A 25,143-nucleotide genomic window follows, 5' to 3' on the forward strand; every position below is an offset into this window, starting at 1 on the left:
GTTCGTATTGACTATGGCGCCGACTCCAATAGCGGACGCGCGGAAGGCACTTTGCATATATTTGTACAATATATAGATAATCCAGTGACGGTGTTCCCAACCGGTGGTGTAACGCTAGTTTTAAAGACGTATGGAAGGCAAGATTGTTGTATAAATACCTCGCAATGTACTCGTATGTTGAAGCGCAGTACGTCTGACTATGGCAGCTGTAATGCGCCATCAATCCACCAAGTCATGCCGCTTATGAGATTACCACCTTCGAGCTACTTTCTGACTGTCTCTTCAGAATGTGCCAGTTTGTGGGCGGCCTTATTTATGTGCCTCCACTTCGACCACGTCTTCTTCCGCCATCTTTTGTTGTAGTGTTTAAGCGCTTCCATTGCAAGTTTACTGGCAGATATAAATTCTAACTATATGCTACTTTGTATTAGAAATGGCAACAGTGAAAATGTATGTCCATGTCTCGTAACAATAGGATCAAGAAAAATGTTCGTATTGACTATGGCGCCGACTCCAATAGCGGACGCGCGGAAGGCACTTTGCATATACTTATACAATATATGGATAATCCAGTGACGGTGTTCCCAACCGGTGGTGTAACGCTAGTTTTAAAGACGTATGGAAGGCAAGAGTGTTGTATAAATACCTCGCAATGTACTCGTATGTTGAAGCGCAGTACGTCTGACTATGGCAGCTGTAATGCGCCATCAATCCACCAAGTCATGCCGCTTATGAGATTACCATCTTCGAGCTGCTTTCTGACTGTCTCTTCAGGATGTGCCGGTTTGTGGGCGGCCTTATTTATGTGCCTCCACTTCGACCACGTCTTCTTCCGCCATCTTTTGTTGTCGTTTTTAGCGCTTCCATTGCGAGTTTACTGACAGATATAAATTCTAACTACCGTATTTTTCGGACTATAAGTCGCAGTTTTTTTTCATAGTTTGGCCGGGCTCCAGTGCGACTTATATATGTTTTTTTCTTCTTTATTATGCATGTTCGGCAGGTGCGACTTATATTCTGAAAAATACGGTACATGCTACTTTGTATTATAAATGGCAACAGTGAAAATGTAAGTCCATGTCCCGTAACGAGGGGATCAAAAAAATGTTCGTATTGACTATGGCGGACGTGCGGAAGGCACTTTGGGTATATTTATACAATATATAGATAATCCGGTGATGGTGTTCCCAACCAGTGACGTAATGGCTAGTTTTAAGGATGTATGGAAGGCAAGATTGTTTTATAAATATCTCGCAATGCCTCCGTGGCTTGTTTTCACATTTTTGGGACTTACGCAGATTAAAAATACACAACGACAGGTACCAATAAGTAAGAAAAGTTGGTTTTGCATAATAGACCTAAAACAAAACACCCGATAATATGTCTTATAGTTCTAACATGTGCTATTTTGGGGTCCTTACACACACACCGTGATATAACCGTACGTTGAAGCACAGTACGTCTGACTATGGCAGCCATAATGCGCCATCAAGAGATTACCATCTTCGAGCTGCATTCTGACCGTCTCTTCAGGATGTGCCGGTTTGTGGACGCCCTTATTTATGTGCCTCCACTTCGACCACGTCTTCTTCCGCCATCTTTTGTTGTAGTTTTTAAGCGCTTCCATTGCAAGTTTACTGACAGATATAAATTCTAACTTTTTGCTACTTTGTATTAGAAATGGCAACAGCGGTGATTGCATGTCCAAGAGGATCGAGAACAATTATCTTATTGACTATGGTGCCGACTACAATGGCGGACGGGCGCAACATTTATACAATATATGGATGTACGGACCAATCGGTGACGTAACGGCTAGTTTTAATGACGTATGGAAGGGGAGATTGCTTTATAAATACCTCGCAATGCCTCCGTGGCTTGTTTACAAATTTAGAAAAGTTGGTTGTGCATAATAGGCCAAAACAAAACGCCAGATAATTTGTCTTCCAGTGCTATTTTGGGGTCTTTACAAACACATCATGATATACCCGTACGTTGAAGCACAGTACGTCTGACTATGGTAGCCGCAATGCGCAATCAATTCATCAAGCCGTGCCACTTCCGAGATTACCAAAGTCGTGCTAAAACATTTTGAGCGCCGTGTGTAATGTTCTATATCAGCGGTCCCCAAAGTACGGCCCATCGGCCGGACACGGCCTGCCAACGTCCAAAATCTGGCCCGCGGGAAGTCCCAAGTTAAAAAAAATTTAATGTTTATTTTTTTTTTTTTTTATTATGATTTTTTTAATGTATGTACTTTCTAATCAATTTTCTACCGCTCGGAACTATATATATATATATATATATATATACATATATATATATATGTTTTTTTTTTTTTTTTTTTTTTTTTTTAACCTAATACGGCCCCCGAGTCCAAACATTTGGGGACTCGTGTTTTATAAAGTTTTGGTTTTGATTGTTTACTTGCTAGCGCCATTTATTGAGCAACAGGCGTCAACATGCAGTCCCCGCGTATCTCTTATGTGTGACTGCTATCTGCTGGTCTCACTTTTACACCGTGTACCACAAACAATTGGTTCAAGGTCAGTAAGCACAACCAGAATTAATACATACATAAGGTGCACCGGGTTATAAGGCGTACTCTCGATTTTTGAGAAAATTTAAGGAATTTAAGTGCGCCTTATGGTCTGAAAAGTACGAAAACGTGTGTAGCTAACCTGGCTATTCCCAAATTTGTATCCGATAGGATTGCAGAATACTATGTAATAACTTTCTCACAAATGAATTTATACATGGTGTACCTATTTTTGTAATTATTTAATCACACAGTCATTTAAAGTTGATACAAAAAAACTAATTTGAAAGTGATGGAGCGGTCGTGTCGAAAACCGTATTTAATGTCGAAGGAGGCTTCCAGCTAATCAATTTGCAACAGAAAGTTGAGCCGCCTTTTAGGAAAACCCCTAAACATGGATCTCGCCATGGCTCGACGATTTACATTGTCGAGCCAACAATCAGCATCTTCCCGTTCTCACTCATATGTTGTGGGACAATCTTGGATTGGAGCAGAGCTTAGGAGTAAACCTCTTTACCACGCAGATCAAGCAGAAGCAAACAGACCGAAAGCCTTGAGGCTCGTCAGCTCTCAGCATGTTTAGAGGATTCGGTCCATGGTGGCGCAGACCCAACAGACAACAGTAATCAGCAATGAGAAAATCCGTCAATGACTTCTTTGGCAAGCCTATCCATCTTAATCAAATGTGACCAATAGCGCCATCACAAGTAGTACTATCCAGAGGCAAAGTCATTGCCCCGCCAAGTCCGCCAATCAGCAACTCTGACACTCGTAGATAAAGCACTTCTGAATTAACTGGAAAATTACGATACGCCGATACTCTCAGATGAACAAAATGCCAGTTTGTCAAGACATGGTAGAAATTAAACACGAGAAAATGGCTTGACCATCTTGTCATTCCACTTAAAGGCAAACCGCAAAGGAAATCCAGGTCGAAGTTTACGGTCGACCAAGATCTTTGTGATCGCTGACGTGGAGTCCATTCTTTTTAATTCTCCAAAACAGTCTGCAAATGTTCCAATACGATGATCAAAATGTTCTTAACGAGCAAAATGCCAATGACTTCATGTCAGGAGTCCTTTGAAGTCGAATATGCGCAGGGTGAAGTTTTAAAAATCCTACCTTCGCAGTAAGTAGAATCCCCGTGAATAGAGGCGTAGCCGCTCTTGCATTCACACTCCGCTTTGGTATTCCGATTTTTACATTCAGAGTTGTCTCCACAGATGATCCCCTCTGAGCAGAAGTCGTAACCTTAAAAAAAAATATGATAGAAAACAGATGTTCTTTATTTTGCATGGGACTGTGAACATTAATGAACATGAACATGTAAATGTGCTATATTGCAGCCACAGACTAATTACTCAGTGGCAGGTTGACGGTGCATACCAAAAAAATCTATTAAAAACATGTACATAAACCAGTGACGTGCAGTCACTAGGGGCAGGTGAGGCGGGGCCTCACCTGCCATCATGGAAAGAAAAAAAATGTAAAAAAATTTTTTTAAAAATTAATTGTTATATGTATCCAGTGATTATACTATAAAGTTATTTTCCATTTAACTTCACCAGTTTTAGATTATTTTTACTCAAAATCGTTGAATTTTCACATTTGCCGTTCAAATACTGAGAAGAGACGGTGCGGTGAACAGCAGCCAGTTGAGGCACGTCACTCAGTGCCGCAACATGGATTGCGCAATGACTCGGCTAACTGCTGGCCTGCTGTGCAGTGAGACTGTATTGCTATATGAACTATATTATACATTTCCATAGTTTAGTTAGCTGAGGTATATAATGTACAGTGTATTTTGTCAACAACTGTATGTGTGTAAAGTATTTCTTGTGCTGAGCGATCATAAAACGGCTGCAAAAGACGCACTGGCTGAGGCTCGCCTCCTGCACCCCCGCCGTAGAATTGTTGTATCAACTAAAGCCCACACTTAAACTTTCCACGTGCAAGATTGAATCTATTTAAAAAAATTATTTCATAAGAAGCCAAAAAGTGCAAAAACAATAATGTTGGTGTTGGAGGAGTTGTGAATGACTGCAGGGACACAACATTAGATACACCTGCAGACTGCAGGTGTACCTAATTCACAACTCCTCCAACACGAACATTATTGTTTTTGCACTTTTTGGCTTCTTATTAAATAACTTTTGTAACCTATTTTCATGGGCTTTCCTCTTTGTGATGTTACGTTCCTGTTATGCGCTGTTATACAGTATATGCCTTGAGCTCTTATTTTGAAGGCGCTAAGAGTGGAAGTGATGTCACGTTGCGGAGGTTTTTGAAAGAAGGTAAATAAAGTGGTCCTCGTGTAAACTGGAGCCTCCGTGTTTGTTATTTTGTAGTTCCATACAGTATAGGCGACATTTATAAACCCTCGGTTACACTTTTTTAAATAGATTCAATCTTGCACGTGGAAAGTTTAAGTGAGGGCTTTAGTTGCGGCGCATGGACTTAATTTATAAGTAAAGATAAGACCATAATAACGTTTTTTTTATTAAATGTGCTTTTTTGTGTGCTACAGTTTGTATGTGTAAAGTTAAAGTTAAGTTAAAGTACCAATGATTGTCACACACACACTAGGTGTAATGAAATTTGTCATCTGCATTTGACCCATCCCCTTGATCACCCCCTGGGAGGTGAGGGGAGCAGTGGGCAGCAGCGGCGCCGCGCCTGGGAATAATTTTTGGTGATTTAACCCCCAATTCCAACCCTTGATGCTGAGTGCCAAGCAGGGAAGAATGCTGGTATGAGCTTTTAAACATAACCCGTTAACTGCTGCCAATCAAATGGTGAATAAGATACTCTTTAGGGTTCATATGTTTGTAAATCTGACTGTGATGAAGTCAGTGCCTCACCAGCCATCAACCTCACCGCACGTCACTGACATAAACACCGGAATCAGACATCAAAAACAGTACAATAAAATACAAATAGTCAAATTTAACAATATAAGAGTCACTGAAGTCTGTTTTTCTCTAAATGTATAAATCCTCTTGCCTGCAAGTGTGTGCTATCAGCTTTTCCTTTACTTTTCAGAAATAGTCATTCCAAACATCTTTATATTGCTCTCCATTTTCATCTCCTCTCACCTACGTCCTTTTTCTCTCTCCACCTTGTGCTGCTTCAATTTATTTTCTTTATTTCCTCTTGAGGAAATTTGAGGTCATAATATTTTCCTCTCTTATCTCCTTCTCGCGCTCAAAGCGACAGCCACTTTAGTTTGCTCCGTCCAATCATTGTTGGTTATTTCACCAGTAATAACTCCCTGGTAAAGCGACAGAGTTTGAGCTCGCAGGTGCTTATTTAGCAGACAGAGAAATCGGTGGAAGAAGAATATATTGTAGGGACGCAGATTAGATTTAAAAAATCTTTGACTTCGTAACTGCTTCACAGTAACAGGGTTTTGGTTTGTACTGTATAAATATCTAAAGCAGTGTTGGGCTGCGAGCGCCCCCTAGAGGCCTGCCAAAAACATGTGTTTCTCAGCAGCAGCGGAACTCTGTTGTAATACACTTTCCCACCACTTGTGGCAGTAATGACAATAACAGACAAACAGAAGAAGTCTGGAGCTAAAATCATATAGAAGTTCAAGTGCAGAAATTATGACTAAAGTGGTGAAGCTGTATTTCCATTTGACAGTTAAGAGAATAAACGTATTCATTATTAAATTAGTTTATTTATTTTAGCACAACATAATTGTATGTAATCGTATTTTTCATCAGTTATTTACGAGTCCCTTTTTATGCAGTCTATTTGGCTAGTACATATGTTTCTAATCAGCCTGACCTAAGCCTTAGGTTTATTGGTTGAATAAATAATATTTGTGATTCACACATGATTTCCTACCGACTCAGTGGCCTAGTGGTTAGAGTGTCCGCCCTGAGATCGGTAGGTTGTGGGTTCAAACCCCGGCCGAGTCATACCAAAGACTATAAAAATGGGACCCATTTCCTCCCTGCTTGTCACTCAGCATCAAGGGTTGGAATTGGGGGTTAAATCACCAAAAATGATTCCCGGGCGCGGCCACCGCTGCTGCCCACTGCTCCCCTCACCTCCCAGGGGGTGATCAAGGGTGATGGGTCAAATGCAGAGAATAATTTCGCCACACCTGGTGTGTGTGTGACAATCATTGGTACTTTAACTTTTAACTTTAACCTATCATTTGACAAGGTTGTGAACTGTAAGTAGGTTATATAAAATAATTGAACATGATTAAAATACAGAGTAAGATTACTAATTCAGTGTTAATATTAGCCCTTGTGTGGTGTTCGGGTCTGCGAGACCAGTTTCCATCTTTTATTAAAACAAAAATTATACAATTAATTAATTTTTCAAACTAAGACTCACTGACTTTGGCTCATTTTCTGTGAAGAACATATATCAGAATACATATTTAATGACCACACACCATACACCTCCCCAACACATTTCTATTACATATAAGATGTCCGGGTCCACTGGACCCGGGGCTAATAGAAGTGTGGAAATTGATGTTCTGTGTACCACACACACACACACACACACACAGCAGACCTAGACAGGAGGAGGACAGAGTGTAGGTACACAGAACATCATAGGGTCAAATGTGCGAGAAAATGAGAGCAGACAGTGTTGACAAACAATGTTGCAACCTTGTGTGGGAACCGCAGGTGCAGAAACACAAAAGAAGAATCCCTGTGGGATGCAGAAACTGGCAAAGAAATGTTCTGTGCAGCGTTCATATTGTTGTTACTCAGCCAGTGTTTGTGGGTCTGATGGACCCGTTGCATTTTGTGGCTTTTAATGCCTCACAATCAAACACCTTTATGTTAAAATACTGAACAGATGTTTATTGGGATAAGGTAAATATTCTCCTTCACAACTTCTTTCAATGTCGTGCTTCTTTAGGTACCATATATTCTTTCTTTCTTTCTTTCTTTAGTTTATTTCGAACATGAACACACTTACAGCATAATACATCACATCATTTCACATCATTTCATTTTACATCATGCCTGAAAAGGAGTAGAAAGAAGCAAAGCTTATTTAATCCTACCCCTTTCCCACTTCAGAGCGTTTACAAATATATAGAATCATTTACTGACCTTTTTATATAATAAAATAACATCTATGAATTAGTATACACAACAGTTTTTTAATATTTAATTAATTAATTCAGTCATTATTAACATACTGAGGTAGTCCCTAAAATACTGAACATATGTTTATTGGGATAAGGTAAACATCTGTTCAGTATTTTAACATAAAAGTGTTTGATTGTGAGGCATTAAAAGTCCGTCAGACCCACAAACGCTGGCTGAGTAACAACAATATGAACATTACACAAGGGTTAAGTTGGGGCCCAAAGTCGAAAAGGTTAAGAACCCCTGATCAAAAGTACATCAAGAGAAAGATAGACGGGTGTACCTTGGCAAACATTGCAGCATCTCCCATCCCTTAAGATCTGTTCATTGTCAGAACAGTTGAGCTGTGGACATGTTTCTGAAACTTTCACCATCAAGCCGTTCTGGAAAACATGAAAGAATACTCCAATAGAACGTTTAATACACAACATATGTGTTGTTGTTTTTTACATTGACACAAACATTGTATGGAATAGAACTATAATGTTTGAAAATCTGAAGAAAATAGATTGAAAAGTGTCACCACTTCAAAAAATTGAGTCTAACTGAGGCCAGTTAGGATTCTAAGGATTGTGCAGAAAATGATTGTAAACAGATGCCGGCATAGGTATTACAGGGATGCATTTTGTAGATACAAATTGAAATCCCAGTTGAATCAACTCAAACAACCGTGGAAAATATGTGTTCTCCACTTCCTCCCACATTCTAAAGACATGCATGTTAGGATCATCGAAGACTCTAAACTTACCCATAAGTGTGAATAGGATTGTGATAGGTATATGTGCCTTGTGATTGACTGGTGACCAGTCATGAGTGTACCCCACCGCTCGCCCGAGGTCAGCTCAACTGTGACCCAAATGAAAATGGATGGATGGGTGAGTCGGGTATTATGTACAATAAATGGTCATTATGTTGCTGTTGGATGCATACTAGATAGAGCACCTACGTTGTTTTCAATCGAATGAGGCTATCATAACAGAAAAAGAACGAGGGCAATACCAGAGATGTAAAATGCAGAGAGACAAAAGAAAATGTGTTAAATAAAACTCAGTGTCATCTTCCCTTGGGCTCTGAAGACAAATAGCAACCGCAGCGGCGGCAGCAGCAGCAGCAGCAGAAGCAGCCGTTAGGCGGTTGAATCAGAGCTCTGGTGGTCCCAGTTGTATCGCTCACGGTCCAAAGAATCGACCCAATCCCCGAAGATGCTTTTCTCCTTCACAACTTCTTTCAATGTCGTGCTTCTTTAGGTACCATATATTTGGGGTAGTCCCTTTAGTGTGCGTGGTTGGAAACTACACAATAATGTCTGTCCAATGTCAGGATTAGATTGACTAATGTCTGGGGCTGTTGATGAATAGTACACATTTTGAGGATTCAATTCTGTCATGTCTGTGTGATCATGTTTTGTTTTGGTTATGTTCGGTTTGGTTTTTGGACACATTGGGCACCTTTTTTTTTAGCTAATTTTGTAGGTTTACACACACCTCAGTCATATTTTAGTACTTGATGCATGCTAATATTAGCATGCTATTGCAGCATTTTTAAACCCATTTTTCAGATATGCAAATCAGAGTAATATGCATGTGAGTACTTGACCCATGTTAGCCTGCTAACATTAGCATGCTAGCTTTGTTAGCTAATTCAACAGGTATTTAGCTATTTATATTTTAGCCTGCTAACATTAGCGTGCTAGCTCTTTTAAAGCTAACTCAACAGGTATTCAGCAATTTATATTATATTTCACTAATGCGAACTGTAAACATGTTGTTGTTAGCATGTTAGCATAGTATCATTTTTAGCTTGTTTTGCTCATACCTTTTGTTACTTGACGCTATCTGGGCCAACGTGCTAACTGTAAGCGTTTCAGTTTGCCGGGGTTTGAACTCACGATCAACCAATCTCAGGGTGGACACTCTAACCACAAGGCCACTGAGCAGGCAGAGTTTTTAACAGGCTTTTACAAATGTCAACAGAAGGTCCAGCTCTCAGCTCATACGGGAGTGCATTGCACCATTTGAAGGCTCTAACTCAAAGGCTCTATCGCCTTTACTTTTAAATTTTTATTTTGTATGAGGGATAAAAAGCAGAAGGCGGTCAGCAGACCTCAGTGACCGAGCAGCACAGTGAAGACACAACAGATGGAGATGGATTAAGTAAACTGGTTCTTGGCCATTGAGTACCCTGTAGGTAATGGATAGGATTTTGTACTGAATCCTGAAATGAACAGGATGCTAGGACAGAGGTGATATGACTGAATTTTCGATATCTTGACAAGAACCTAGCGGCAGAGTTCTGGTAGAATTGCAGGCGAGCTTTTGTTGAGACGGATAAAGAGTGAGTTGCAAGAGTCAAAACGTGAGGAAAGAAGACCATGAATGATCATGGGAAAAGCAGGAGCGGGTAATACTTTTGATGTGCTCCTCAAAAAGCATGGGGTGGTTAAATCCGACCCCAAGAGTTCTCAGACTGGGGCGCACATTTGCACCAAGGTACCCTAAACGTATTTGAAGGGTATTACTCGCCATCCAGTCGTTAACCTCAGTCAGAAAATTATTTAGCAAATCAATTTCATGTGTCCTATCAGGGTTAAATGAAAAGTATAACTGAAGGTCATCAGCATACGTATGGTATGAGATACCTTCAAAATTCCTGACGACTTCCCTGAGAGGAAGCATTTATAGGGTAAAGAGGATAAGCCCCACACTGGAGCACCCCGCACGAGAGGGGATCGGACTCTTGACTTATGAAACTGCCACAGAGAAATATCTATCTGCCAAATGTGATTTAAACCATTGAGGGGGCTGTCCCTGAAAAGCCCACCCAGTCCCTCAGCCGGTCTACAAGGATTTGATGGTCAGCAGTGTCAAAGGCTGCACTGAGGTCGAGCAGAACCAGTATTGTACATTTACCAGTATCAGAGGCCATCATGATGTCATTGGAGACCCTGAGTAGAGCAGATTCTGTAGAATGTAACTGACGATAACCAGACTGAAACTTATCGAAGATATTGTGTTGATTTAAAGGGGAACATTATCACAATTTCAGATTTGTTAAAACCATTAAAAATCAGTTCCCAGTGGCTTATTATATTTTTCGAAGTTTTTTTCAAAATTTTACCCATCACGCAATATCCCTAAAAAAAAGCTTCAAAGTGCCTGATTTTAACCACCCGTCCATTTTCCTGTGACGTCACATAGTGAAGCCAACACAAACAAACATGGCGGAAAGAACAGCAAGCTATAGCGACATTAGCTCGGATTCAGACTCGGATTTCAGCGGCTTAAGCGATTCAACAGATTACGAATGTATTGAAACGGATGGTTGTAGTGTGGAGGCAGGTAGCGAAAACGAAATTGAAGAAGAAACTGAAGCTATTGAGCCATATCGGTTTGAACCGTATGCAAGCGAAACCGACGAAAACGACACGACAGCCAGCGACACGGGAGAAAGCGAGGACGAATTCGGCGATCGCCTTCTAACCAACGATTGGTATGTGTTTGTTTGGCATTAAAGGAAACTAACAACTATGAACTAGGTTTACAGCATATGAAATACATTTGGCAACAACATGCACTTTGAGAGTGCAGACAGCCCAATTTTATCAATTAATATATTCTGCAGACATACCCTCATGTCAGCAGGCCAGGGAAGCTAGGGTCGATATTCTTCTCTTAATTATCTTGGGACGGTGTGAGCCAAGACATCCAGGGGGTTTAGCTCGCTCGTCTGCGGGAACAAACTGCCGCCATTGCTTGCCGTGCTAGCGAAGTCCTTTGTCCCTGAATTGCTCACACACTCCGGCAGATTCAATGGGGGTCTGGCGGCAGATTTCTTTGACTTTATCGATGGAAATGCACCCGCTTTGAGTGTCGCAGGATATCCACACATTCTTGCCATCTCTGTCGTAGCATAGCTTTCGTCGGTAAAGTGTGCGGAACAAACGTCCAATTTCTTGCCACTTTCGCATCTTTGGGACACTGGTGCAACTTGAATCCGTCCCTGTTCGTGTTGGTACACCCTCCGACAACACACCGACGAGGCATGATGTCTCCAAAGTACGGAAAACAGTCGAAAAAAGGGAAAATAACAGAGCTGTTTTGACCTGGTGTTTGAGAAGATGGCGGATTGCTTCCCGATGCGACGTCACGTTGTGACGTCATCGCTCCGAGAGCGAATATTTAATTCGCCAAAATTTACCCATTTAGAGTTCGGAAATCGGTTAAAAAAAGATATGGTCTTTTTTCTGCAACATCAAGGTATATATTGACGCTTACATAGGTCTGGTGATAATGTTCCCCTTTAAAGCTGAGACTAACTGGTTTTCCACAATTTCCTCTAACATTTTAGACATGAAGGGCAGCTTCATGCTCAGAATGAAAGGGTCAAGAATTGGCTTTTTAAGAAAAGGGTCGACAACTGCCCGCTTGAAATGGGATGGAACACAACCAGAAATCAGTGAGCGATTGATTATGCATGACAAATAATGCTAAAAACCTTCTTTAATAAAGTTGTGGGCAGGATGTCTAATGGACTCGAAGAGATCTTCATTGATCGCGCAAGATCTGCTAAGTCTTTTAAGGAAACAGGTAAGAACTTATCGGAAAAATGGCTGTTGTTGGGATGGAGTGGGTAAGGAAAAAATGGACGGTGGTTTAATATTGGCCTTGACACTGGCGACTTTGTTGACAAAAACCTTTGAAATCCTTGTCAGAAGACACAGGTGGAACTGGTGGTTGTGCACCAGTTAGTGCAATTAATGGTGTCGAAAATGAACCTTGGATTTATCTTTATTGGCAGTAATAAGATTTGCAAAATACTGTAAGAGGCTCTGGCCACCTTGACCATAGAATTTAGTTCAGCTAACATATCTTTTAGATGGAGACGACGAACAAAAAGATTTGTTGACTTCAACAAACGCTCTCCGACATTTCCGACAAAGGCAAAAAAAAAAATTTATCTTTTAGCCAGGGAGTGGGATTCAAAGCTGCAATTTTACGAGGCTTCCAAGAAGCAATTTCATCAAGAATGGCAGAGCAGTGAGAATTCAAAGCTAAAACTTGAGTGTCAATATCAACATCAACGTTATAAGGCTGTCAAATGCAGTTTTGTAGTCTGACTTGTTGGGCAATCTGAAGTTAAAAATAATGTACTTATGATTATGGACAGATCCTCCAAAACAACACAATCAATGTCTAAACCAGTGGTTCTCAACCTGGGTTCGATCGAACCCTAGGGGTTCGGTGAGTCGGCCTCAGGGGTTCAACGGAGCCTCCGCCGCGGAGGTCAAGACACACCCGACTCATCGTGTAAATAAAAACTTCTCCCTATCGACGTATTATGGATACCTCCAAACAATGTTCCCACGGTATAGCTCGGTTGGTTGAGGGTTCCAAGTTTGATCCCTGCTTCCGCCATCCTAGTCACTGCCGTTGTGTCCTTGGGCAAGACACTTTATCCACCTGCTTATCCGCTGGTTTAAATGTAACTTAGATATTGGGCTTCACGATGTAAAAGCGCTTTGAGTCACTAAAGAAAAACGCTATATAAATATATAATAAACATATTTCACTTCACTCTAATTCATACTTGCCAACCCTCCCAGATTTTCCGGGAGACTCCCGAAATTCAGCGCCTCTCCCGAAAACCTCCCGGGACAAATTTTCTCCCGAAAATCTCCCGAAATTCAGGCGAACTCCTGAGTCCACTAACCCACAATATAAACAGCGTACCTGCCCAATCACGTTATAACTGTAGAATGATGGAGGGCGAGTTCTTGGTTTCTTATGTGGGTTTATTGTTAGGCAGTTTCATTAACGTCCTCCCAGCGCGGCAACAACACACAACAGCAGTCATGTTTTTGTCTACCGTAAAGCAGTCCGTCTGCCGTAAACAGCAATGTTGTGACACTCTTAAACAGGACAATGCTGCCATCTCGTGCATTTGATGAAAGCACTTTTGTGCGTGCCACACAGCAATGCATCATCAGAGAGGGTGTTCAGCATGGTTCGAAAAATAGTGACAGAGAATAGACCAAGGATGGACAATTCAATCCCTTAACTCAACAATGAGTAGATGAGTGTTATGTGTGTGTGTATGTGTAAATAAATGAACACTGAAATTCAAGTATTTATTTTATATATATATATATATATATATATATATATATATATATATATATATATATATATATATATATATATATATATATATATATATATATATATATATATACAGCTAGAATTCACTGAACGTCAAGTATTTATTTTATATATATATATATATATATATATATATATATATGAAATACTTGACTTGGTGAATTCTAGCTGTAAATATACTCTTCCCCTTTTAGCCACGCCCCCGTCCCACCCCGACCACGCCTACCCCCACCCCCCGAAATCGGAGGTCTCAAGGTTGGCAAGTATGCTCTAATTTTCCATCTGATTTACAGGTGTGTAATTTGTTGTGGTTCATGCACGGTTCATTTTGTGCACCATTAAAAAAAACATATAACAGTCTTGAATTTGAAAAAAAAAAACATTTTATTTTTCACTAAAGAAGGGTTCGGCAAATGCGCATATGAAACTGGTGGGGTTCGGTACCTCCAACAAGGTAAAGAACCACTGGTCTAAACCAAATGAAAAAAACAAGGTCCAGTGTATTACCCTTATTGTGGGTTGGAAAATTGAAACGTTGAACAAAATGAAAAATGTCTTTGAGATTAATAACATGGTGCACATTAAAATCAACCAACATTCAATTATCTCAAATTTAGTAATGAATGCTAAAAAAAAAGTAACTGACACCTGCCAGAAAATAGCTATTTATACCAGGAGGATGATAGATTAGAATACGATAAAAATAATTATGATGACCCACATCGGAAATCAAACGTTCAAAAGACGAGAACGTTCCACTGTTCACTTTTTTTGCAGATAGCGGACCAAGGACACCACCACGGCCAGTAGTCCTTGGGGCGAATATGAAAGGGCATATTTCCTTCATGGGCACATATTCCTACTCCCTTTGACAAGTCTCAGTAAAAAAAAAAAAAAACCTACTTGAAATCTCAATCCCGAGTGATAGAAAAATTGTCAAGAATGAATGATTTGTTAGAAAGTGAGCGAGCATTCAACAGTGACATCTTAAAAGGTTTATGACGAGCATTGCAGACGGATGATTTCGACAATGGCTGCAGGTAACGGAAGTTGTGGGTTGTATGATTATGGCGTTGGACATTTCTGTTTGTCATTATTACAGGTATTGTAGCGGATTTTGAGCTGTGTGTCCAATCTGCAGAATATTTGCGATTCACAAAATGTTGTGAGGCGGCGGAAACCGTATGGATTGGGTTAGTAACTTGAACAGTAGGAAGTAGCGTTGTTCCGATACCAATATCTTGGTACCGGTACCAAAATGTATTTCGATACTTTGATACTTTTCTAAATAAAGGGGCCCACAAAAAATTGCATTATTGGCTTTATTTTAACAAAAAGATTGTACGGTACATTAAACGTTTCTTATTGCAAGTTTGTCCTTAAATAAAATAGTGAACATACAAGACAACTTGTCTTTTATTGGAAAGTAAACAAACAAAGGCTCCTAATTTAGCTGCTGACATATGCAGTAACATATTGTGTCATTTCCCATTCTGTTATTTTGTCAAAATTATGAGGGACAACTGGTAAAAAATGAATTATAAATCTACTCTACTAGCTCTTTAGCTCATTTTGTATGCTTACACCTAAAAGCCATGGATTTGAATACTCGACGCCATCTGCCAGAGGTTCAGAGCAGATAGCAAGCCCATATAAAACGTCTGCGGGAATTTTCAATTTTTTCTTAAAAATACACATTGAGGCTCTGAAGTGGGTTTTATTAGCTAACTCAATTGATTGAACAAAATAAACAACAGATTACTCGATTACTAATATAATCGATAGCTGCAGCCCTTATAAGCAATATAGACAATGAATGAATATTTAAAGGCCTACTGAAACCCACTACTACCGACCACGCAGTCTGATAGTTTATATATATCAATGATGAAATCTTAACATTGCAACACACTTACTAAAGTGCAATTTTAAATTTTGCGCGAAATATCCTGCTGAAAACGTCTCGGTATGATGACGTCTGCGCGTGACGTCACGGATTGTAGAGGACATTTTGGGACAGCATGGTGGCCAGCTATTAAGTCGTCTGTTTTCATCGCAAAATTCCACAGTATTCTGGACATCTGTGTTGGTGAATCTTTTACAATTTGTTCAATGAACAATGGAGACAGCTAAGAAGAAAGCTGTAGGTGGGAAGCGATGTATTGCGGCCGACTGCAGCAACACAAACACAGCCGGTGTTTCACTGTTTACATTCCCGGAAGATGACAGTCAAGCTTTACCATTGGCTTGTGGAGAACTGGGACAACAGAGACTCTTACCAGGAGGACTTTGAGTTGGATACGCAGACGCAGTACCGTGAGTACGCTTCCAAACATTTGATCGCTTGCCCGTACATGCGTGCCGCTATGTGCATGTCACGTACGTAACTTTGGGGACTTTGGGGAAATATATGTGCTGTATGAACTTTGGGGAGGTGAACGGTACTTTAGGCTGTGGGATTGAGTGTGTTGTGCAGGTGTTTGAGTTGTATTGGCGGGTTATATGGACGGGAGGGAGGAGGTGTTTGTTAAGCGGGATTAATTTGTGGCATATTAAATATAAGCCTGGTTGTGTTGCGGCTAATAGAGTATATATATGTCTTGTGTTTATTTACTGTTTTAGTCATTCCCAGCTGAATATCAGGTCCCACCCGCCTCTCACAGCATCTTCCCTATCTGAATCGCTCCCACTGCCCTTTCGTCCTTCACTCTCACTTTCCTCATCCACGAATCTTTCATCCTCGCTCAAATTAATGGGGAAATTGTCGCTTTCTCGGTCCGAATTGCTCTCACTGCTGGTGGCCATGATTGTAAACAATGTGCAGATGTGAGGAGCTCCACAACCTGTGACGTCACGCTACTCGTCTGCTACTTCCGGTACAGGCAAGGCTTTTTTATCAGCGACCAAAAGTTGCGAACTTTATCGTCAATGTTCTCTACTAAATCCTTTCAGCAAAAATATGGCAATATCGCGAAATGATCAAGTATGACACATAGAATGGACCTGCTTTCCCCGTTTAAATAAGAAAATCACATTTCAGTAGGCCTTTAAGGTGCACCGCTGCAGTGTTTATAGATTTAACAAAAGCATTTGACAATCACAGAATCTTAATAAACAAATTAGAAAGGTATGGAATCAGAGGGTTGATCTTGAACTGGGTTAGAAGCTACTTAACCAACAAGAAGCGATACGTGAAGATAGGCAAACACACTTCGACCGAGCTGAAAATATTTTCTGGCGTACATCAGGGATCAATACTTGGACCAAAATGGTTCAATCTCTATACAAACGACATTTGTAAAGTTACAAAGGACTTAAAGTTAGTAATATTTGTAGAATAAATGAACAAATTAAAAAGATGGTTTGACACAAACAGACTATCTTTCAATCTCAGTAAAAGTAAAATAATGCTATTTGGTAACAGTAGAAGGGAAAGTCAAACATAATTACAAATAGACAGAGTAGATATTGAAAAGATAACAAGAAAACACATGTTTGGGTGTAATAATAGATGATAAAATGAACTGGGAATCTCATGTAAAAAAACATACAACATAAAGTAGCAATAAACATGTCAATAATGAATAAAGCAAAATATGTTCTAGACCAGGGGTCGGCAACCCGCGGCTCCGGAGCTGCATGCGGCTCTTTGATCACTCTGATGCGGCTCAGCTGCATACTTGCCGACCCTCCCAATTTTCCCGGGAGATTTCCGGATTTCAGTGCTTCTCGCAGAAAACTCCCGGGACTAATATTCTCAGATTTTCACCCTAATAATAATAATAAGGGTGTGCCATGATGGTACAGCATTCAGCACCCTCTACAAGCTGTACAAACAGCGTGCCAGCCCAGCCTTTTGTTGTATGCATCTTCTACTTGCACACGTGAGTAACAGCAAGGCATACTTGGTCAACAGCCACACAGGTTACACTGACGGGGCTATATAAAACAACTTTAACATTCTTACTAATAATGCGCCACACTTTGAACCAAAACCAAACAAGAATGACAAACACATTTCGGGAGAACATCTGCACCTTAACACAACATAAACACAACAGAACAAATACCCAGAATCCCATGCAGCACTGACTCTTCCGGGCTACATTGTACACCCCTGCTCCCACCAAACCCCGCAAGCAGAAATCCCATACCACGTGTGGCTGGGCCGGCACGCTGGATATAGTGGGCTCTGAATGCTGTACCATCACGGCACGTTCGAGAGAATAGTTGCCCTGAATTTCGTAGTATGCTGGAAATATCGGGAGGTTGACAAAAATGACGCTGTCAAGCGCCATTCATACAAAACTTGAGACCCTTGGTTTATACATAACACAAAGCAAAAAAAAACTTTGTATGCAGTGTCATTCCATTTTAAATTTCAAAAGATTTTTGTGGCTCCCATTGATATCTTTGATTTGTGAAACTGGTCAAAATGGCTCTTTGACTGGTAAAGGTTGCCGACCCCTGTTCTAGACCAAAAATCACTTCATATTCTCTACTGCTTGCTAGTGTTACCATATCTGAGTTTTTGTGTAGAAATATGGGGAAACAACTACAAATTCGCTAAACCGTGTTACAAAAAAGATCAATTATGTTGGTTATAGAGAACATACAAACCCTTTATTTATTGATTCGCAAATATTGAAATTCAACAATTTGGTGCATTTGCAAACAGCTAAAAGTATGTACAAAGCAAACTATAACCTGTAGTACATAGTGTAGTGTATAATCCGTATGTGGAATTAAATTATGGATTAACCAATGAAATCAAACAAAGCACCAATATGATTCAGTTTAAGAGACTGCCTATTTAATTATTCACTGTTCTGTTACAGAGAACAAGCAAATGGGATACAATTGCTATGGTATGCAAAGGGGTAGGATTAAATAAACTCAGCTTCTTCCTACTCCTTTTTGGACGTGCTGTAATGAAACAACTGGGAATATGTGATGCATTGCATTGTATCGTATGCATGTTCGAAATAAACTGAAACTGAACTGAACTCTGCTTCTTACTGCTGAAACCCATTGAAAAACCTCCAAATAAAGCATTTGGGCCACCGTTAAAAGCTACTGGACCACAAATTGGTCATACAAGAATAAACAATATTACATTAAAGTGACAGTTCAGTGTCTCCAGGGCGTAATAAAGGGTATAGCCTGCTGGGCCTTGTAAACAAATACATGCTAACAATAGCAATTTTGCCCCTCGAATATTGTCTTTATAGATAAATGGCCTTGCAGTGAATAAGGCGAGGAATGCCTTTAATTATGATGCTTGCAGAAACAAAGCGGCGGTTCAAACGAGGCTTTTTGTATTTCAGCATTCATTAGTTTGTCTAATTACCTGGCGTTCTGGTCATTAGAAAAACAACGAGAAATGAATGGAGTCGATCGGGAGAGAGATGGGAAACTAATAAGACCTGCTGCTTAATTGAATGGCACAACGCGGAGTCCGGTCCGGGACAAACAGTCATTACGCACTCTTGCTAAATGAGAAATACAAACCGGTGATTTGATTGCAATGTAAAAGGTGAAACATTTTAGCCACAAAGGAGGAGTTACCTTGCATTCCCTGCAGCTCCTGGACAAAAAGCGCTGCCCCTGGGAGAAGACCTTGCCCACGTATCTGCATTTTGCTGTGGGCAAAAAACAAATAGAAACTTTAAAAGGTGCATACAAGATGAACTGCAGATTAGAATATTGTTTAAACCAGTGTTTTTCAACCTTTTTTGAGCACTTTTTTTTTTTTCATTGAAAAAATGCGGAGGCACCCCACCAGCAGAAAAATTTAAAAATTAAACTCAGCAGATTTTGACAGTAAAAAGTCGTTACCGCAATTGTTGGATATGAATTCAAACCATGAACAACTATGCATCACTATAGCTCTTTCATCTCAAAGTAGGTCTACTGTCACTATCTGTCACATCGTGACATATTTTGAGTTTTTTGGTGTTTTCCTGTGTGTTTTAGTTCTTGTCTTGTGCTCCTATTTTGGTGGCTTTTACCGTTTTGTTGGTATTTTCCTGTAGCAGTTTCATGTCTTGCTTTGAGCGATATTCCCTGCACCTGCTTTGTTTTACCAACTTATACCATGCCAACTTTATTTATAAAGCCCTTTAAAAACAGCCACAGTTGAAAAACAAAGGGCTGTACACCACAAAGAAATGCAGGCAAAGGACATACTAAAATATATAATTTAAATCAGAGGTAAAATACACACGCACACACATATATATATATATATGGATGAAATAGTCTTGTGATTTTTTTCCCACACATACATATATATATATATATATATATATATATATATATATATATATATTATATATATATATATATATATATATATATATATATATATATATACTAGGGGTGTGGGAAAAAATTTATTCGAATTCGAATCGCGATTGTCACGTTGTGCGATTCAGAAAATATTCTCATTTTTTAATTTAAAAAAAAAAAATCGATATATATAGTAGTCAATTGTACGGAATATGTACTGTACTGTGCAATCTACTAATAAAAGTCTCAATCAATCAAACTCAGGGAATAAAAGTCACTGGTCAATTCCAAGTTATTCCACATGACATATATGTTGAGTAAGAAGGACCATCAAGACAGAATAGGAATATTATCAAGTTTTACTAATGCTTTAGGAGACCAGTCTTACAGTGCGTTAATAGCAACATCGAGAAGAGGTCTAAAAATCAAACGGGCAGAGACAGCTTATTGAGTACAAAAACAGCCCCCACCCTGCCCAGAAAGGAATACAGCCTCATTGTTCTAATACAGATAAGGTGAAAAGGGAGTAAAAAAAATCGATTATATATTTTTTTTTTCCTAAAAAAAAAATATATTTATATATATATATATTTTTAATTAATCAATCCAACAAAATAATACACAGCAATACCATAACAATGTAATCCAATTCCAAAGCCAAACCCGACCCAGCAACACTCAGAACTGCAATAAACAGAGCAATTGAGAGGAGACACAAACACGACACAGAACGAACCAAAAGTAGTGAAACAAAAAATGAATATTATCAACAACAGTATCAATATTAGTTACAATTTCAACATAGCAGTGATTAAAAAATCCCTCATTGACATTATCATTAGACATTTATAAAAAAAAGGAAAAAAAAGAACAATAGTGTCACAGTGGCTTACACTTGCATCGCATCTCATAAGCTTGACACCACACTGTGTCCAATATCTTCACAAAGATAAAATAAGTCATATTTTTAAAACAAATTTACATTATTGCAATCAGTTGATAAAACATTGTCCTTTACAATTATAAAAGCTTTTTACAAAAATCTACTACTCTGCTTGCATGTCAGCAGACTGGGGTAGATCCTGCTGAAATCCTATGTATTGAATGAATAGAGAATCCTTTTGAATCAGGAAAATACCGTTTTTGAATCGAGAATCGCGTTGAATCAAAAAAAAAAAAAATTATTTTGAATCGAATCGTGACTCCAAGAATCGATATTGAATTCAATTGTGGAACACCCAAAGATTCACAGCCCTAATATATATATATATATATATATATATATGCACATAGAAAAAGAAGATACAAATGATCTTAAGAGCAATTTGTTAGATAAAAAGGCAGTTAAAAAGTTAAAAACAGTTTAAACAGTTCAAAGTTTTAGCAATCAAGACTATTTAAGTTGTTTTCATCCTTCTTTGTGTGGGCGTTTTTGGTTGTCATGTGTTGTGTCAGACCAGTCACCCTCTCATCCTCTCCCTTCACCATGAATTGATTAACGTGGACCCCGACTTAAACAAGTTGAAAAACTTATTCGGGTGTTACCATTTAGTGCTCAAATGTACGGAATATGTACTGTACTGTGCAATCTACTAATAAAAGTCTCAATCAATCAAACTCAGGGAATAAAAGTCACTGGTCAAATCAAAGTTATTCCGATGACATATATGTTGAGTAAGAAGGATCATCAAGACAGAATAGGAATATTATCAAGTTTTACTAATGCTTTAAGACAGGGGTCCCCAACCTTTTTGTAGCTGCGGACCGGTCAACGCTTGAAAATGTTTTTTATTATTTTATTTTTTTTCATAAAGAAATACAATCAGGTGTGCTTACGGACTGTATACCTGCAGACTGTATTGATCTATATTGATATATCATGTATATATTGTGTTTCTTATGTTGATTTAATAAAAAAAAAAAAAATTAAATAAATTAAAACTTTTTTTTTTTTTTTTCTTGTGCGGCCCGATACCAATCGGTCCGCGGCCCGGTGGATGGGGACCACTGCTTTAGGAGACCAGTCTTACAGTGCATTAATAGCAACATCTAGAAGAGGTCTAAAAATCAAACGGGCAGAGACAGCTTATTGAGTACAAAAACAGCCCCCACCCTGCCCAGAAAGGAATACAGCCTCATTGTTCTAATACAGATAAGGTGAAAAGGGAGTACATCATACTCCCAATACACACTCCAACGCCTTCAAGGTAGGGCACAGAGTTTACTTGTGGACATAAGATTCAAGCAGAACGTGTACACATGGGAAAATATTAGCTGCTTTAAACATGACTATGAATAAAGAAAGAACTCTTAAATATATGCATTCTCCACACATGTCATGTACGGATGTACTTTGCGGATGCCGTCTCTGCTCCGCATGCTGTAAGTCTTTGCTGCTGTCCAGTATTCTTTTTTTGTTTACTTTGTAGCCAGTTCAGTTTTGCATAGCCTTCCCTAAGCTTCAACGCCTTTTCTTAGTGGCACTCGTCCTTTGTTTATTTTTTGGTTTAAACTACAGATACCTTTTTACCTGCACGCTGTCGTCTGCTCGTAAACCAGCAATGACACGACGTTACTTAGAAGCGGGCGCGGTGGTACTTTTCAGAGACGGTATCATACCGAAAATGACTCATTAGTATCGCGGTACTATACTAATACCGGTATACCGTACAACCCTGGACTGCACACCAACAAACGGTTACAAGGCAAACATTCTACATAGTTAATTTAGTCAGTAAAATAAGTCGTTCTTGGCTCGGGAGAAATATAACAGCGCATTAAGAATACAACAGAAGAGACGCTTCTACATATTCCTCTGGCGATAAAGCCGAAATAGAAAATGAAGCCCATCATGTGAAGTCCTGCTTCCCATCCTCCCGAGGGTTCAGCACGCTCACAACTCTGGAGAAGAACTCCCTCGTTTGCCGGTGCCAGAGCTCTGATGTTCACATGGGAGGAAGGAGGAGGAAGACGGAGCATGCAGGGTCAGGGAGTATACGGCAGAGCGACGCTGGAATATTTCAAAGGCCGACTATACATAAGGGATTGAGATGTTTCCAGAACAGCAGGAGGGACACAGCTGTCTGTGAATATTTGAGCGCTTACCAAAGCGCATGTGTACTTCATACTAGGAATATTGTGTGCCTGTACAAAAGTGTGTTGTTGATAAATGGCTTTGGCTTTGCATAGTACAGTTTTAACTTGCACTTACAGATGTAGCCATACTTGCCAACCTTGAGACCTCCGAATTCGGGAGATTGTGTGGGGGGGGGGTTGAGGGGGCGGATTTGGGGGGAGTGGTGTTTGGTGGTAGCGGGGGGTGTATATTGTAGCCCAGAAGAGTTAGGGCTACAAGGGATTCTGGGTATTTGTTCTGTTGTGTTTATGTTGCGTTACGGTGCGGATGTTCTCCCGACATGTGTTTGTCATTCTTGTTTGGTGTGGGTTCACAGTGTGGCGCATATTTTTAATAGTGTTAAAGTTGTTTATACGGCCATTCTCAGTGTGACCTGTATGATCAAGTATGTCTTGCATTCGCTTGTGTGTGTCTGCAGAAGCCGCATATGTGACTGGGCCGGCACGCTGTTTGTATGATGAAAAAGCGGACGCGACGTAGAGGACGCCAAAGGCAATGCCATCACGGCACGCCCTCAATATTGTTGTCCGGGTGAAAATCGGGAGAAATTCGGGAAAATGGTTGCGCAGGGAGATTTTCGGGAGGGGCACTGAAATTCGGGAGTCTCCTGGAAAAATCGGGAGGGTTGGCAAGTATGGATGTAGCGACCAATGGTAGTTACTGAAGTGTTCTTGAGCCCATGTGGTGATATCCTTTACACACTCATGTCGCTTTTTGATGCAGTACCGCCTGAGGGATCGAAGGTCCGCAATATCATCACCTACATGCAGTGACTTCTCCAGATTCTCTGAACCTTTTGATGATATTACGTACCGTAGATTGTGAAATCCCTAAATTCCTTGCAATGGCTGGTTGAGAAATGTTGTTCTTGAACTGTTCGACAATTTGCTCACGCATTTGTTCACAAAGTGGTGACCCTCGCCCCGTCCTTGTTTGTGAATGACTGAGCGTTTCATGGAAGCTGCTTTTATACCCAATCATGGCACCCACCTGTTCCCAATTAGCCTGTTCACCTGTGGGATGTTCCAAATAAGAGTTTGATGAGCATTGCTCAACTTCCTCAGTCTTTTTTGCCACTTGTGCCAGCTTATTTGAAACATGTTGCAGGTATCAAATTCCAAATGAGCTAATATTTGCAAATAATAACAAAGTTTTCCAGTTTGAACGTTAAGTATCTTGTCTTTGCAGTCTATTCAATTGAACATAGGTTGAAAATTATTTGCAAATCATTGTATTCTGTTTTTATTTACCATTTACACAACGTGCCAACTTCACTGGTTTTGGGTTTTGTAGATCAGTGTTGTGTGTGCAATCAAGTTTGCACGTGTTTTAATACATGCAAAACTTTAGTATATCAGGCCCTGAATGTGATGTCAGACTTAATTATCTCTTGTCACAAGCTCAGTAAATACTATTTGACTTTTGCACACAATGTTAACATTTCATTATCTGCATTAGTTTTTCATCATGCCTTGATTAAATTGAGCTTTGTTTTGTACTTACGCCTGCATTTCTTACAGCACGTCCCATCCACATGTACAGGCAATGAGTCTTCGGAGCAATTCGTAGGAGGACAGAAAATCCGGCGGCACTCCACAACGCCGTTCTGTAAGCAAATTTGCATTTTTTTTTAACAGCATTGCAACCATTCAATCAAAGGCGGTTTGACACCAACTTATTTTAACACCGGAGAAGGGTTGACAGCAGTGTGCCAAACATGTAAAAAACAATCAAAAGAACAAACAATTTGCCACCCTCATCAGTTTTGCGAAAAGTCTTGTTCATAGGCTGGCATTAGTGCCTAAAACAGTAATGAAAAACTTTATTTTAATAGAAAAAAACAGCATTTTTTTAATCGAGGGTCAAATGGGATGAATTAATGATGAATTA

General features: G+C 39.8%; 1 protein-coding gene across 2 annotated transcripts in view; it reads right to left on the reverse strand.

Moving 5' to 3' along the window:
• The window catches only part of LOC133615912 (protein kinase C-binding protein NELL1-like), a 547,026-nt gene that overhangs the window by 279,909 nt on the left and 241,974 nt on the right, over nt 1-25,143 (reverse strand). For both annotated transcript variants that reach the window (XM_061974796.1, XM_061974797.1), the window contains exons 9-12: nt 24,757-24,859; nt 19,395-19,468; nt 7,952-8,051; nt 3,662-3,790 (exon numbers count right to left, since the gene is read on the reverse strand). In XM_061974796.1, coding sequence (XP_061830780.1) covers nt 3,662-3,790; nt 7,952-8,051; nt 19,395-19,468; nt 24,757-24,859 — 406 coding nt within the window. The remainder of the gene's footprint in view (nt 1-3,661; nt 3,791-7,951; nt 8,052-19,394; nt 19,469-24,756; nt 24,860-25,143) is intronic.

Source organism: Nerophis lumbriciformis, linkage group LG15, assembly GCF_033978685.3.
Source record: "Nerophis lumbriciformis linkage group LG15, RoL_Nlum_v2.1, whole genome shotgun sequence".
Lineage (NCBI taxonomy): Eukaryota > Metazoa > Chordata > Actinopteri > Syngnathiformes > Syngnathidae > Nerophis > Nerophis lumbriciformis.